This window comes from Panulirus ornatus, chromosome 41 (genome assembly GCF_036320965.1).
Source record: "Panulirus ornatus isolate Po-2019 chromosome 41, ASM3632096v1, whole genome shotgun sequence".
In the NCBI taxonomy this organism is placed as follows: domain Eukaryota; kingdom Metazoa; phylum Arthropoda; class Malacostraca; order Decapoda; family Palinuridae; genus Panulirus; species Panulirus ornatus.
The window spans coordinates 3,028,954-3,046,220 of record NC_092264.1 but is presented as its reverse complement, the minus strand read 5'-3'; the positions used below and the strand labels follow the sequence as shown (position 1 = coordinate 3,046,220).

The 17,267-nt window shown below is 40.0% G+C and overlaps 1 protein-coding gene across 4 annotated transcripts in view; it reads left to right on the top strand.

Moving 5' to 3' along the window:
* Nucleotides 1-17,267, top strand: part of gb (solute carrier family 7 member genderblind) — a 73,184-nt gene that overhangs the window by 51,331 nt on the left and 4,586 nt on the right. For all 4 annotated transcript variants that reach the window (XM_071685885.1, XM_071685884.1, XM_071685887.1 and 1 more), the window contains 5 exons: nt 1,512-1,656; nt 10,600-10,723; nt 10,994-11,097; nt 12,909-13,005; nt 16,128-16,277. In XM_071685885.1, the coding sequence (XP_071541986.1) occupies nt 1,512-1,656; nt 10,600-10,723; nt 10,994-11,097; nt 12,909-13,005; nt 16,128-16,277 (620 nt within the window). The remainder of the gene's footprint in view (nt 1-1,511; nt 1,657-10,599; nt 10,724-10,993; nt 11,098-12,908; nt 13,006-16,127; nt 16,278-17,267) is intronic.

Here is a 17,267-nt window from a genome sequence, read left to right as displayed (position 1 = left end):
AAAGGTGAACAGGTATGGAAAAATATAAATCTCATACTTTTTCTTTCCTACTCGATCAGAGTTTCCTGCATAAGTGAGATAACTCCAGGAAAAGATAAAGAAAGGTACCACTCACTGAGATCTATTCTCTAGCTGTATTGTGTAATGCATCAAAACCACAGCTACCACTCCACAAACAGGCCCCAAAGACCTTACCATGGTTCATCTCAGTTGCTTCACATGACCTGGTTCAGTCCAATAGCAGCAAATTAAAAAAGAATGGCCCATCCACTCATATACACATATATATACATAAATGCTTATACACGCACTTATACATACACATACACAGACATATACGTATATACACATGCACATATTCATACTTGTTTGCCTTCATCCTGTATATTTTCATACTTGATTTCCGTTTCCTGTGTTAATGAGGTAATGCCATGAACAGACGAAGAAAGGTTGCATCCGCTCACATCCATTCTCTAGCTAATATGACACTAACAGGATATGACTGGTCCAGATCCTGTTGTTTATAGACTTGAAGGGAATTCATTTACTAGTAATTGAAGACATTTCCCTATTATGGGCTGAGCTACCCATAATAGGGAAGCTGATCCAATTTTCATTTTGTGATCTTCACATATGGTGAAAATCCATCATCAGGATCACCAAGGTCATTTCTTGCTATGGTCCTGTTGAAGCATTGCCAAAGAATTTAATCTCTGCCTTTTACAGCTCTAATTAAGCAGACTGCAACAGAAAAGAAATTGAATATGTTTTCAGATTTCATTGCCTGGTACCAGTCCCTCTCTGATGAGGCAGTTGATGGGCACTCTCAACTGTGTAATCCATAGTAACATATGTTACTGTTATCTAAGTACCTTTTCTTTTTCTTACACTAATCATGGTATAATTAAAACGATCCTGAACACATTGCTGTCATCTTTTATAAGATCCTTTACTCTTCTTTTTTTCTTTCACTCTCGTTCACTATTTCCTGCATTAGCAATTTAGTGCCAGGAACAGATGAAGAAAAGGCCTCATTCATTCATACCCATTTTCCAGCTGTCATGTGTAATGCGTTGAAACCACAGTCCTCTCTAAACACTCATTCAACGGCCAGTTTACTTATGATCTGTCTCACTTTACAATTGTCACCAGTGCTATTGTCATTTATCGGGCCTATTTATAAATCCCAAAAAAACAATGTAGGGATTCCACTGCTCTCTTCATTTCCCAATAATGTACCTGCATTGAAGACCATTGGTAATAATTTCACAGCTAGTGCTGAGATCAATCCTCAGCACTTGTGGTCAATGCTTATACTTGTGATTATTTTTGTAATTAATGTTTGTGCATTAAAGGTTTGGAGATTTTATACTTCTTGGGTCCCAATCTTTTAAGCTGTCTTTACATCATAAGACTTTTAACATTTTTCCCATTCCCAGCCATTACTGTTTCTTCACATATCATTCTTTTATTTGTTATATAGTTACAGGGATTTCTCTTTTCTTTCTTAGGAAACACTCAGAACTTCCATAATGCATTTGAGGGCACAACAAGAGAACCTGGACAGATTGCTGTGTCTTTCTACTCAGGCATTTTTTCTTATGCTGGATGGAACTACCTGAATTTTATGACAGAAGAACTGCAGAACCCATTTGTGTAAGTCTCCAGCAACCTATGGTGATGATATTAGAATTATTTTTGGTGCTTTTCTGGTTCAAGCATTCTTTTTGTCAACTTCTCATCAGAATCTAAAGATACATAATGGGGCTTACAAAATATTTAGAAAAATGTATCTTGAAGGAATTATTGAGTTATTTAGAAGTAACTAAATGTGCCATATCATTATCTACCCGAGACAAAAAAAAAGACATTGCTAGTTCTTTCAGTATTGATTGAAAAGAGCTTTTCTTCTGAAGTTCTGAAGTGGAAATACACTGAATAAAGTAAAATGCAAGACATAGTCAGCAGATACTCTGAGCTAAAATCTCTCAAACTTAGCCTACTTATACCTGGAAAACCTACAGCCTTCTTTAGGCTGAAAAAGCTAACCCCCCTGGACCATTTTGGGCATTATGAAACTCAAAAAATATCAAACTAAGTGGTGATGCAGTCTAAGGAAGCAACCATGTTATATTGATATACTAATGTGACTTACTCACAAGCTCATTGCCAAGAAAATATATTTAAAGCAATGTAAGGTCAGTGGACCTTCAAGTCAAATGGCTGCAGAGTACACAGAGAAAGTAGAGACATATACTTCTTTTCTTTTCCAACCATGCACTCTTTTATCAAAATTGCTTTTAAGCATGTGGTCACTGAGGATGAAGAAAAAGATCCTTTTACTACTTCTGTTGATCAAAGGATCTAAAGGGCTCAGGAATGTACCTAGTGATACAGATAAAGAAGTCTGCAGAAAACTAATATGGAAAAAGGAGGCTATGCAAATAATTTATTCTGAATAAAATATAGTGCAAAGACATCAGAAACTCATGTTGTTTCTGAGCTCTTGTCAATTTCAGGGGTGACATGATGTGGTTCATTCGCAGCAAGATTTTTTATACTTATTATACTGTGGCTTCATTGCATTACATATGAAAGCTACAGAATGGTTGTGAGCAGATGCAACCTTTCTTCATCTGTTCCTTGCACTACTTTGCTAACATGGGAAATAACAGTCAATCATGAAAAGCAAGAAAGAAAATTATTATTATTACTTTTATACATAATCGCTGTTTCTCACATCAGCGAGGTAATGCCAGTAAACAGAAAAAGATTGGCCCATCCACTCATATACACAATATACATAAACGCCCATATACACACATATACATACATATCAACATAAAACATATACATACTTATACACATATATACACATTTTTTTTTTTTTCTTTTTTCTGCTTTGTCGGTCTCCCGCGTTTGCGAGGTAGCGAAAGGAAACAGACGAAAGAAATGGCCCAACCCACTCCCATACACATGTATATACATACGTCCACACACGCAAATATACATACCTACACAGCTTTCCATGGTTTACCCCAGACGCTTCACATGCCTTGATTCAATCCACTGACAGCACGTCAACCCCGGTATACCACATCGCTCCAATTCACTCTATTCCTTGCCCTCCTTTCAACCTCCTGCATGTTCAGGCCCCGATCACACAAAATCTTTTTCACTCCATCTTTACACCTCCAATTTGGTCTTCCTCTTCTCCTCGTTCCCTCCACCTCCGACACATATATCCTCTTGGTCAATCTTTCCTCACTCATTCTCTCCATGTGACCAAACCATTTCAAAACACCCTCTTCTGCTCTCTCAACCACGCTCTTTTTATTTCCACACATCTCTCTTACCCTTACGTTACTTACTCGATCAAACCACCTCACACCACACATTGTCCTCAAACATCTCATTTCCAGCACATCCATCCTCCTGCGCACAACTCTATCCATAGTCCACGCCTCGCAACCATACAACATTGTTGGAACCACTATTCCTTCAAACATACCCATTTTTGCTTTCCGAGATAATGTTCTCGACTTCCACACATTCTTCAAGGCTCCCAGAATTTTCACCCCCTCCCCCACCCTATGATCCATTTCCACTTCCATGGTTCCATCCGCTGCCAGATCCACTCCCAGATATCTAAAACACTTCACTTCCTCCAGTTTTTCTCCATTCAAACTCACCTCCCAATTGACTTGACCCTCAACCCTACTGTACCTAATAACCTTGCTCTTATTCACATTTACTCTTAACTTTCTTCTTTCACACACTTTACCAAACTCAGTCACCAGCTTCTGCAGTTTCTCACATGAATCAGCCACCAGCGCTGTATCATCAGCGAACAACAACTGACTCACTTCCCAAGCTCTCTCATCCCCAACAGACTTCATACTTGCCCCTCTTTCCAAAACTCTTGCATTCACCTCCCTAACAACCCCATCCATAAACAAATTAAACAACCATGGAGACATCACACAACCCTGCCGCAAACCTACATATATATATATATTTTTTTTTTTTATACTTTGTCGCTGTCTCCCGCGTTTGCGAGGTAGCGCAAGGAAACAGACGAAAGAAATGGCTCAACCCCCCCCCATACACATGTATATGCATACGTCCACACATGCAAATATACATACCTACACAGCTTTCCATGGTTTACCCCAGACGCTTCACATGCCTTGATTCAATCCACTGACAGCACGTCAGCCCCGGTATACCACATCGCTCCAATTCACTCTATTCCTTGCCCTCCTTTCACCCTCCTGCATGTTCAGGCCCCGATCACACAAAATCTTTTTCACTCCATCTTTCCACCTCCAATTTGGTCTCCCTCTTCTCCTTGTTCCCTCCACCTCCGACACATATATCCTCTTGGTCAATCTTTCCTCACTCATCCTCTCCATGTGCCCAAACCACTTCAAAACACCCTCTTCTGCTCTCTCAACCACGCTCTTTTTATTTCCACACATCTCTCTTACCCTTACGTTACTCACTCGATCAAACCACCTCACACCACACATTGTCCTCAAACATCTCATTTCCAGCACATCCATCCTCCTGCGCACAACTCTATCCATAGCCCACGCCTCGCAACCATACAACATTGTTGGAACCACTATTCCTTCAAACATACCCATTTTTGCTTTCCGAGATAATGTTCTCGACTTCCACACATTCTTCAAGGCCCCCAGAATTTTCGCCCCCTCCCCCACCCTATGATCCACTTCCGCTTCCATGGTTCCATCCGCTGCCAGATCCACTCCCAGATATCTAAAACACTTCACTTCCTCCAGTTTTTCTCCATTCAAACTCACCTCCCAATTGACTTGACCCTCAACCCTACTGTACCTAATAACCTTGCTCTTATTCACATTTACTCTTAACTTTCTTCTTCCACACACTTTACCAAACTCAGTCACCAGCTTCTGCAGTTTCTCACATGAATCAGCCACCAGCGCTGTGTCATCAGCAAACAACAACTGACTCACTTCCCAAGCTCTCTCATCCCCAACAGACTTCATACTTGCCCCTCTTTCCAAAACTCTTGCATTTACCTCCCTAACAACCCCATCCATAAACAAATCAAACAACCATGGAGACATCACACACCCCTGCCGCAAACCTACATTCACTGAGAACCAATCACTTTCCTCCCTTCCTACACGTACACATGCCTTACATCCTCGATAAAAACTTTTCACTGCTTCTAACAACTTTCCTCCCACACCATATATTCTTAATACCTTCCACAGAGCATCTCTATCAACTCTATCATATGCCTTCTCCAGATCTATAAATGCTACACACAAATATATATATATATATATATATATATATATATATATATATATATATATATATATATATATATATATATATATTTTGAAGGTTTGTTGAATGTGTCTGATGACAGAGTGGCAGATATAGGGTGTTTTGGTCGAGGTGGTGTGCAAAGTGAGAGGGTTAGGGAAAATGATTTGGTAAACAGAGAAGAGGTAGTAAAAGCTTTGCGGAAGATGAAAGCCGGCAAGGCAGCAGGTTTGGATGGTATTGCAGTGGAATTTATTAAGAAAGGGGGTGACTGTATTGTTGACTGGTTGGTAAGGTTATTTAATGTATGTATGACTCATGGTGAGGTGCCTGAGGATTGGCGGAATGCGTGCATAGTGCCATTGTACAAAGGCAAAGGGGATAAGAGTGAGTGCTCAAATTACAGAGGTATAAGTTTGTTGAGTATTCCTGGTAAATTATATGGGAGGGTATTGATTGAGAGGGTGAAGGCATGTACAGAGCATCAGATTGGGGAAGAGCAGTGCGGTTTCAGAAGTGGTAGAGGATGTGTGGATCAGGTGTTTGCTTTGAAGAATGTATGTGAGAAATACTTAGAAAAGCAAATGGATTTGTATGTAGCATTTATGGATCTGGAGAAGGCATATGATAGAGTTGATAGAGATGCTCTGTGGAAGGTATTAAGAATATATGGTGTGGGAGGCAAGTTGTTAGAAGCAGTGAAAAGTTTTTATCGAGGATGTAAGGCATGTGTACGTGTAGGAAGAGAGGAAAGTGATTGGTTCTCAGTGAATGTAGGTTTGCGGCAGGGGTGTGTGATGTCTCCATGGTTGTTTAATTTGTTTATGGATGGGGTTGTAAAGGAGGTAAATGCAAGAGTCCTGGAAAGAGGGGCAAGTATGAAGTCTGTTGGGGATGAGAGAGCTTGGGAAGTGAGTCAATTGTTGTTCGCTGATGATACAGCGCTGGTGGCTGATTCATGTGAGAAACTGCAGAAGCTGGTGACTGAGTTTGGTAAAGTGTGTGGAAGAAGAAAGTTGAGAGTAAATGTGAATAAGAGCAAGGTTATTAGGTACAGTAGGGGTGAGGGTCAAGTCAATTGGGAGGTGAGTTTGAATGGAGAAAAACTGGAGGAAGTGAAGTGTTTTAGATATCTGGGAGTGGATCTGTCAGCGGATGGAACCATGGAAGCGGAAGTGGATCATAGGGTGGGGGAGGGGGCGAAAATTTTGGGAGCCTTGAAAAATGTGTGGAAGTCGAGAACAGTATCTCGGAAAGCAAAAATGGGTATGTTTGAGGGAATAGTGGTTCCAACAATGCTGTATGGTTGCGAGGCGTGGGCTATGGATAGAGATGTGCGCAGGAGGATGGATGTGCTGGAAATGAGATGTTTGAGGACAATGTGTGGTGTGAGGTGGTTTGATCGAGTAAGTAACGTAAAGGTAAGAGAGATGTGTGGAAATAAAAAGAGCGTGGTTGAGAGAGCAGAAGAGGGTGTTTTGAAATGGTTTGGGCACATGGAGAGAATGAGTGAGGAGAGATTGACCAAGAGGATATATGTGTCGGAGGTGGAGGGAACGAGGAGAAGAGGGAGACCAAATTGGAGGTGGAAAGATGGAGTGAAAAAGATTTTGTGTGATCGGGGCCTGAACATGCAGGAGGGTGAAAGGAGGGCAAGAATAGAGTGAATTGGAGTCATGTGGTATACAGGGGTTGACGTGCTGTCAGTGGATTGAAGCAAGGCATGTGAAGCGTCTGGGGTAAACCATGGAAGCTGTGTAGGTATGTATATTTGCGTGTGTGGACGTGTGTATGTACATGTGTATGGGGGGGGGGGTTGGGCCATTTCTTTCGTCTGTTTCCTTGCGCTACCTCGCAAACGCGGGAGACAGCGACAAAGTATAAAAAAAAAAAAAAAAAAAAAAAAAAAATATATATGCTTGCATTCATCCATTCCCGGCACTACCCAGCCCAACAAGAAGCATCATCACTACCCCCTGGGTTCGAATCCTGGCTGTTGGAGGATATTATGTGATAATGATATTGAGATATATATATATATATATATATATATATATATATATATATATATATATATATATATATATATATCATTTACTTATTTATTTATTTTGCTTTGTCGCTGTCTCCCGCGTTAGCGAGGTAGCGCAAGGAAACAGACGAAAGAATGACCCAACCCACCCACATACACATGTATATACATACACGTCCACACACACAAATATACATACCTATACATCTCCATGTACACATATATATACACACACAGACATATACATATATACGCATGTACATAATTCATACTGTCTGCCTTTATTTATTCCCATCGCCACCTCGCCACACATGGAATAACATCCCCCTCCCCCCTCATGTGTGCGAGGTAGCGCTAGGAAAAGACAACAAAGGCCCCATTCGTTCACACTCAGTCTCTAGCTGTCAGGTAATAATGCACCGAAACCACAGCTCCCTTTCCACATCCAGGCCCCACAGAACTTTCCATGGTTTACCCCAGACACTTCACATGCCCTGGTTCAATCCATTGACAGCACGTGGACCCCGGTATACCACATCGTTCCAATTCACTCTATTCCTTGCACACCTTTCACCCTCCTGCATGTTCAGGCCCCGATCACTCAAAATCTTTTTCACTCCACCTTTCCACCTCCAATTCGGTCTCCCACTTCTCCTCATTCCCTCCACCTCTGACACATATATCCTCTTGGTCAATCTTTCCTCACTCATTCTCTTCATGTGATCAAACCATTTCAAAACACCCTCTTCTGCTCTCTCAACCACACTCTTTTTATTACCACACATCTCTCTTACCCTTTCATTCCTTACTCAATCAAACCACCTCACACCACATATTGTCCTCAAATACCTCATTCCCAACACATACACCCTCCTCTGCACAGCCCTATCTACAGCCCATGCCTTGCAACCATATAACATTGTTGGAACCACTATTTCTACAAACATAACCATTTTTGCTCTCCAAGATGACATTCTCGCCTTCCACACTTTCTTCAACACCCCCAGAACCTTCGTCCCCTCCTCACCCTGTGACTCATTTCCGCTTCCATAGTTCCATCTGCTGCTAAATTCACTCCCAGATATCTAAAACACTTCACTTCCTCCAGTTTTTCTCCATTCAAACATACTTCCCAATTAACTTGTCCCTCAACCCTACTGAACCTAATAACCTTGCTCTTATTCACATTTACTCTCAGCTCTCATCTTTCACACACTTTACCATATTCAGTCACCAACCTCTACAGTTTCTCACCCAATTCAGCCACCTGTGCTGTATCATCAGCAAACAACAACTGACTCATTTCCCAAGCCCTCTCATCCACAACAGACTGCATACTTGCCCCTCTCTCCAAAACTCTCACATTCACCTCCCTAACCACCCCATCCAAAAACAAATTAAACAACCATGGAAACATCACGCACCCCTGCCGCAAACCGCATTCACTGGGAGCCAATCACTTTCCTCTCTTCCTACTCATATACATGCCTTACATTCTTGTTGAAAACTTTTCACTGCTTCTAGCAACTTGCCTCCCGCACCATATATTCTTAATACCTTCCACAGAGCATCTTTATCAACCCTATCATATGCCTTCTCCAGATCCACAAATACTACATACAAATCCATCTGTTTTTTAGGTGTTTCTCACATACATTCTTCAAAGCAAACACCTGATCCACACATCCTCTGCCACTTGTGAAACCACACAGCTCTTCCCCAGTCTGATGCTCTGTACATGCCTTTACCCTCTCAATCAATACCCTCCTATATAATTTCCGAGGAGTACTCAACAAACTTATACCTCTGTAATTTGAACATTCACCTTTATCCCCTTTGCCATTGTATAATGGCACTATGCATGCATTCTGCCAATTCTCAGGCACTTCACCATAATCCATACATACATTGAATATCCTTACCAATCAATAAACTACACAGTCACCCCCTTTTTCCATAAATTCCACTGCAATGCCATTCAAATCCACCGCCTTACCGGCTTTCATCTTCCACAAAGCTTTCACTACCTCTTCTCTGTTTACCAAACCATTCTCCCTGACCATCTCACTTTGCACACCACCTCAACTAAAACACCCTACATCTGCTACCCTATCATCAAACACATTCAACAAACCTTCAAAATACTCACTCCATCTCCTTCTCACTTCACCACAACTTGTTATTACCTCAATAGCTCCCTTCACCAATGTTCCCATTTGTTCTCTTGTCTTATGCACTTTATTTACCTCCTTCCAAAACATCTTTTTATTCTCCCTAAAATTTAATGATACTCTCTCACCCCAACTTTCATTTGCCCTCTTTTTCACTTGTGGTGCCTGGATGTGGATAGGAAGCTGTGGTTTCAGTGCATTACACATGACAGCTAGAGACCGAGTGTAAACGATCTTGCCCTTTCTTATCTGTTTTCCTAGAGCTACCTCACTGAAGCAGGGGGTAGTGCAGCTGTTTCCTGTGAGGCGGGGTAGCGACAGAATGGATGAAGGCAAGTAAGTATGAATATGTACATGTGTGTGTATGTACGTGTCTGCGTATGTGTATGTATATGTTGATATGTATATGTATGTATATGTGCGTATGTGGGTGTTTATGTATATATATGTGTGTGTGTACGAGTGGATAGGCCATTCTTCATTGTTTCCTGGCAATACCTCGCCAATGTGGGAAACACTGATTACATATAATAAATAAATATATATATATGTCATCCTTGGGATAGGGGAAGAAAGAATCCTGCCCATGTATTCCATGCATATCACAGAATGCATATAAAAGGGGTGGGAGCAGGAGGGCTGGAAATCCTCTCCTCCTGTTTTACTTTTCCAAAAGAAGGCTCAGTCATCTCTTGATGTTACCTCAGTAATGCAGGAAAAGGCAAATGTGTATGAAAATAAAAAAAAAAATATATGTGTTTTTATATAGAATGTATGCCTCATAAGTATCATAACACAATTACAGTGGTAGAATATTTTATAATCTCAACCTACTGTCACATCATAGGCCCTAGATTAAACTAGCACCTTTTTAACTGAGAGGATGCTACCTCTCACACAATGTTATACAGTATAAAGTATGTTTGGTTTGGCTTTAGAATTTATACTACAAATCATCACAGGTCATCTGCCAGTAAATTTGGCAATTAAGAATGAACAGCAGAAAATCACTATTAATTCACTTATAATATGCATACTAACAACAGCAGACATCACTATCTAATCTCTCCACAGCAATTTGCCACGAGCCATCTATATCTCCCTCCCTTTGGTGACAATGGTGTATGTACTGGCCAACATAGGTTACTTAGCTGTTCTTTCACCAGCTGCTATGTTAGCCTCAGATGCTATTGCTGTGGTATGTAGTTTTTGTTTTCTTGAGTATTGTGATCTTTACAGATGTGCTATTTAAAAATATGTCTTAATTCAAAAGATTGTATTCCAAATATTTTTCATTGGAACAGTATATTCTCACTTTATATGACTATACTTTACTTTCCATCAAAGTTGTTTATTCTTCTTGCAGAAAAGAACTTACATGTAGATCAGTCATGTATATTTTCTGTGAATACTTTATTCTTATTTCATGAGATCCATACGGTATCATTGCTTGCTGTTATTTTTTCAGACATTTGCAGATACAGTACTCTCTTATGGTAGTTGGATGATGCCCATTTTAGTAGCCCTCTCAGCCTTTGGTGGTTTGTCTGTGCACATTATGACATCATCGAGGTAAGTCTGTTCTCTCCAGTACTAATACTTGTTGATATCACTTAGAATGTGCTTGTGGATATACAATTATACTATAGCATGCAGAATTACAATCAAGAATATTTTTTTCATTTTGCTGTGTGCTTCTTCTATTACACGTACATGCACATTTTCTTCTACTGTATGTACTGAAGATAGGTGCACTTAAAGGGGCCTGTGTTCCACAAGTAGAATGAGCTGCTAAAAATTGGGAACTTTTAGATTGCAATAAAGAAATTCTAAGTGCACATAATCCCTGTTCCCATTCTTTCACTACCATGTCTACTCTGGTGGCAAGCAAACAAATCTCACCTTATTTATCATCAAGCCATTACTGAGATCATTTATTTACAATATGGCCATGTTTTACAAGGCAGTCATCTCTTTATGAAATATTGATTCAGTGCCTTACATTTGCTGTATTTAAAGATTCTTTCATTTGTTAAGTAACCTTGTAAATACACGTTTCTTAGAAATAATCTAATGTGGCACGTTAGTAGACCAACTCATTACACCAGTCTGCTTTAGCAAGCTAACCATAAGATTGTGACAGGACACTTAAAACACTTCCAGGTAAAGAATTCCCTAAAATTCATTTTATCTGAAATTAATTCAAAGCTCACCTCAGTGTGAAGTCAGGCAATTTTAAGTTGTACTGTAAAATTCTTCGTTAATGTTTCCATTTACCTGATTTAACTAACACAGCTCATTCTTCATAACCCTAGATTTTCCAGTGGTGAGCACTAAGCGCTAGCCCTGCCTTTTGGCAAAACGGTAGGAGCAGTACATAGAAGTAGTAGGTAAGAACATCTAGGCAGGTGCAGTAGGTAGTAGTAGTTGGTAGGAGCATTAGATAGAAGTAATCAGTAGGAACATTAGGTAGGAGCCTCAGTAAACACTGCATTAGAGATGCCCTCTGCCTGTGGCCTGTTAAGGCTGAGGCACTAAAGGCTAAGAAGCAGAACTGGAGTTCACTAGTTATGGAGACTACTGCCATGGCTACCCCTATGAGGGAGTTCCAAATGGAACTGGCATCACAGATATAGATAGATACATTGTTGAAAAAAGGAATGGATAAGTCTTTTTAAGACCCTGTATGAACTTAAACGAGTCACTCATAAGTCCAGCCACAGCTTCTGTTTGTAAATTCCTTCGGCATCAATATATATATGCTGGGTGATGAAACTATACTAGACAAAGGCAACTTCCTTTTATGTTCAAGCTCTCATTTTTAGATATGAGAGTAAAAAAGTTTCAGGGCATTACACATGAGCACTATAGAATGTATGAGAGCAGATATGGCCTTTCTTTGTCTGTTCCCTGGCACTAACGTGGGAAACAGATATCAAGTATAAAAAAATGAGAATAAAATCTCACTCAACCGTTAATTCCTCCCTTTTGACTCAAGGATGGATGATCTAGGTTTAGTTTTTAAATGCAAAGATTGTGTTAGTTTGATGACTAGGGGGAATTAAAGTGGCAGGGATATGGAGAAAGGGGATGTCTCCCAGAGAACCTCATGCCAAGTCACTTAAAAGGATTTTTTAAAACTATTTCATTATTTCTCATGAGATACTTGTCCAGGTGCTCTAATCTAGGTATGCCCTTGGAAAGAATGCAGTTAAATAAATGTACTATATCATTCAGAATAAAGTCCAGGAAGAAAATCTTTCAACTATCTTTTCCATTCCCATGGTATATTAAAAAAAAAAACATGCCTACCACACATCAATTTACTGCCTGCTATCTCTTCTCTGGGGTTACTGATAATATATAAATGTTCTTGCACACAGGTTGTGCTTTGTGGGAGCTCGCCAAGGACACTTCCCAGACTGCTTAGCACTTATCAACTACAAATGCAATACTCCCACATCTTCACTTGTCTTTCTTGTGAGTGATTTGTACACCAATATCAGGTGCTAAAACATATGTTTTGATATGGTTTCCATGCAACTGAAATGACAACCTTGGTGATGAATGATAATAGTCACACTGTAATGTGAAAGACATACCAATTCATAATGTTTATCTCTAATCATACAGCACAACTCCATGTGTTGGGTACTGTCAAAGTCTCTGAGAGAAGAGTCAAGAATTTAGTTTTCTCGTCTAGTTTTTCAGAGTCTTCTTCAGGAGAATAATGATACATTCAGAAAGGTTAACAAGATTTTATGCAAAACTGGTGGATTAAGGAACTGGACACTGAAAAGAGTTGCTAACTGATTGTTCCATTCTTGGCACTTGCTTGCCATAAGCTAAGCAATCACAGAGAACCATTTCTGTTGCTGCTTTAGCCCAGGTGAAACCACCTGTTTTGTTGGTGTTTGTTTCTTTAAATAACAATGTGGGCTGCTTCAATTTCTTTTCTTGTCTTGTTTATTCTCTGGGATGGAATCTGCATACTTTTTCTTGGGAAGTGTCCCTCCTCATCCACATGTACTACCAAAGCACTAGTGCTCCTGTGGTGTATGACATCATGTCTGTGTAACCAAAGCCTCACCTATGGGTAGCTTCACCTGGGGTAAAGCAGCAGCAGAAGTGGTGCTGTAAGATTCATCAGTTCAAGACAAGAGAGCACCAGTGATGGGCCAATTGGGTAGTGAATCTTCTCAGCATCCAATTCATTGATCCACCAGTTTTGTATATGTATAAGATTATGGAACTGTCAAGATGCGTCTTTATTCTCCTGAATAAAAATTTGTAGAAAATACTGGAGAGGTGGTTTGATCGAGTAAGTTATGAAAGGGTAAGAGAGATGTGTGGAAATAAAAAGAGTGTGGTTGAGAGAGCAGAAGAGGGTGTGTTGAAATGGTTTGGACATATGGGGAGAATGAGTGAGGAAAGGTTGACAGAGGATATATGTGTCAGAGGTGAAGGGAACATAGAGAAGCAGGAGACCAAATTGGAGGTGGAACGATGGAGTGAAAAAGATTCTGAGTGATCAGGGCCTGAACATACAGGAGGGTGAGAGGCGTGCAAGGAATAGAGTGAATTGGAACAATATGGTACACCAGGGTCAACGTGCTGTCAATGGACTGAACCAGGGCATAAGAAACATTTGGGGTAAACCATGGAAAGGTCTGTGGGGCCTGGTTGTGGATAAGGAGGCGTGGTTACAGTGCATTACACATTAAAGCTAAAGACTAAGTGGGAACGAAAGTGGCCTTTTTTGTCTGTTTTCCTGGTGCTACCTCGCTGAAGCAGGGGATAGTGATGCCGTTTCCTGTGGGGCAGGTCAGTGCCAGGAATGGATGAGGGCAAGCGTGAATATGTTCATAAGTATATGTACATGTCTGTGTATGTGTATGTACATGTGTATATGTTGATATGTATATGTGCGTGTATGGCTGTTATGTATATATATGTGTATATCAGTAGATGGGCTGTTCTCCGTCTGTTTCCTGGAGCTAACTTGCCGACATAGGAAATGGCAATCAAGTACAATAATAATAAAATAAAAGAAAAAAGTTTTGCTGGGCGTGGATATGGAAAGGGAGCTGTGGTTCGGTGCATTAAACATGACAGCTAGAGACTTGAGTGTGAACAAATGTGGCCTTTGTTGTCTTTTCATTGCACTAACTCGCACGCGTACGAGGGGAGGGGGGGTGCCATTTCATGTGTTGCGGGGTGGCAACGGGAATGGATGAAGGCAGCAAGTATGAAAATGTACATATGTATATATGTATATGTAAGTACACATTGAAATGTACAGGTATGTATATGTGCATGTGTGGGTGTTTATGTATATACAAGTGTATGTGGGTGGGTTGGGCCATTCTTTCATCTGTTTCTTTGTGCTACCTCACTGACATGGGAGACAGCGACTAAATAAAAAAAATAATAAATAAAAAAAAATAGTTGAGAAAAATAACTTCCTGACTCTTACCACTCTTGGTTTTAGTTTTCTCTATACACAAAACTCACAAACATTCTAAAGTTAGTTATATGTAGTACAGTATTCATCTTATGAAAAAAAAGGAGTGAAGAAGACTTTGGCATGTCTGGACTTGCACTTCCAGGAGGTTGAGAGGTGTGCATGATTAGATTGAACTGCAATGATAATGTATAAGGGGTGCATTTTGCTGTAATTTGACTGAACCAGGGCATGTGTTCTGGAAGGGACAAGGAGAAAGTGTAGACCAAATTGGAGATGGAAGGATGAAGTTAAAGACAATATGAGTGATCTGGGCAAGAACATGCAGGAAGGTGAAAGGCATGCATGGAATAAAGAGAATTATAATTGGTGCATTTTGCTGTAATTTGACTGAACCAGGGCATGTGATGTGGAAGGGACAAGGGGAAAGGGTAAATCAAACTGGAAATGGAAGGATGAAGTTAAAGACAATTTGAGTGATCAGGGCCAGAACAAGCAGGAAGGTGAAAGGCATGCATGGAATAAGAGAATTGGGAAGATGTGGTATACAGGGGTTGACATGTCAACAGACTGAACCAAGGCATGTGAAGTGGCAGGGATGGAAACCATAGAAATGTAAGTAGGGCCTGGTTGTGAATAGGGGGCTGTGGTTTCAGTCAATTGCACATGACAGCTAGAGAATGGATGCGAGTGAGTGCAGCCTACGGATGAATTTGTCTTGAGGTGGTACTGTGAATACTTACTGTAATGATGAAGAGGGACTTTGCAGGTTTCCCTTGTAGGTAACCTAGAAACTATATTCAAAGGCTGAAAGACTCTTGGATATTTCATAATTAGTGAGTTATTACACAAGAAAGTGACATATAAAACCTATTTAAATCATTCAATGTGTTGTTACTTTCTTTTCCCATCACTTTTTTCCTTGTAGTGAGATATTAACTAATGCAACAATTAACTAGAGAGCACACTGTTTAAAGTTCTAAACTCTCACAGTATGCCATACAATAAAACAAATCTTCACTTATATGAAGAAATATACCATCAAAACAAAACACATCTCTATGATTGTTGTAAAGTTACCTTAACTACTCTAATTTACATTGTAAACATTTAGAATCAAATTGTTTAACAATTTCAGGGGTTTCTGTCGCTGATATACCTGTGTACAACTGATATCTACAGCCTCATTGAATATGCCAGTTTTGTAGAAAGCATGTTCATTCTATTTAGTATAGCTGGCCTACTATACATGAGATGGACAAGACCAAACATGGAAAGACCAATCAAGGTAAGTGAAATCATAATAAATGATACAAATAAAGTCATTACACATGACAGCTAGATGTGAGCAGATGCTGCCTTTCTTCGTCTGTTCTGGGTGCTACCTTGCTAACATGGGAAACGGCAATCAAGTATGAAAACAATATTAAGAATCTGTGTCCTGAGTGAAACAATTGGTTCATGCACATTCTGTGGCTATATCACTGTTTATCTACTGTGCTATAGTTGCCCTTTGCCAGTAGCAAGGCTAAGAAGCAGCACTATATTTCACCAGTTATGGAGACTTTTTACAGTGGCTACCCCCTTGAAGGAGTTCCCCATAGGGAACGGCATCAGAGATATAGATAGATAAATGGATAGATTGTCTGTGATATATGTGAGCATAAGCAACCCTCAAAACTTCATCACTGCAAATGTGGGTGAGATCAAACTAGCTTATATTTTTGTAACAGGGAAATTATTATCATTCATTGGAAAGAGTGCTTATTACCTGTTCAATATACTCCTTGTTAACTCCTATCACACTATGTCCTGCTCTCTATCTTTAATCTGAAATAAGCTTTTCATCACAGCACAGGTTTCTCAAATGATTTTTGGCTTCATAAGTCTTCCAGCCATTGTTCCTGTGTTTCTCTGACTGTCCTCTCTTTGCATGTACTGCTTCCTCAACAGCTTTACACAGTATTTCATTCTGCTTTTCTGATTAACAAGTCCTAGACTTCTGCTTCTCTTCAGTTACCTCTACTTTAAAGGTTTCCTCCTCAGCCCCAAAATCATCTTTTGCATCCTGCAATTCCTTCCCTTTGTTGTTCATTGCTCTTTGAATACTGGGCAGACTACTTTCTTGATCTGTCATTTGGTTTTTCTGGAAGACCCCACATTTATGTGTACCCATTGTAAAAGCATCTTCCTTTTTTTTATTCTGTAGTCATCCTCTTTCATGGCATTTATCAGTATATTTACCTCCTTATATGCTCTCTGATACTTACCATACTAC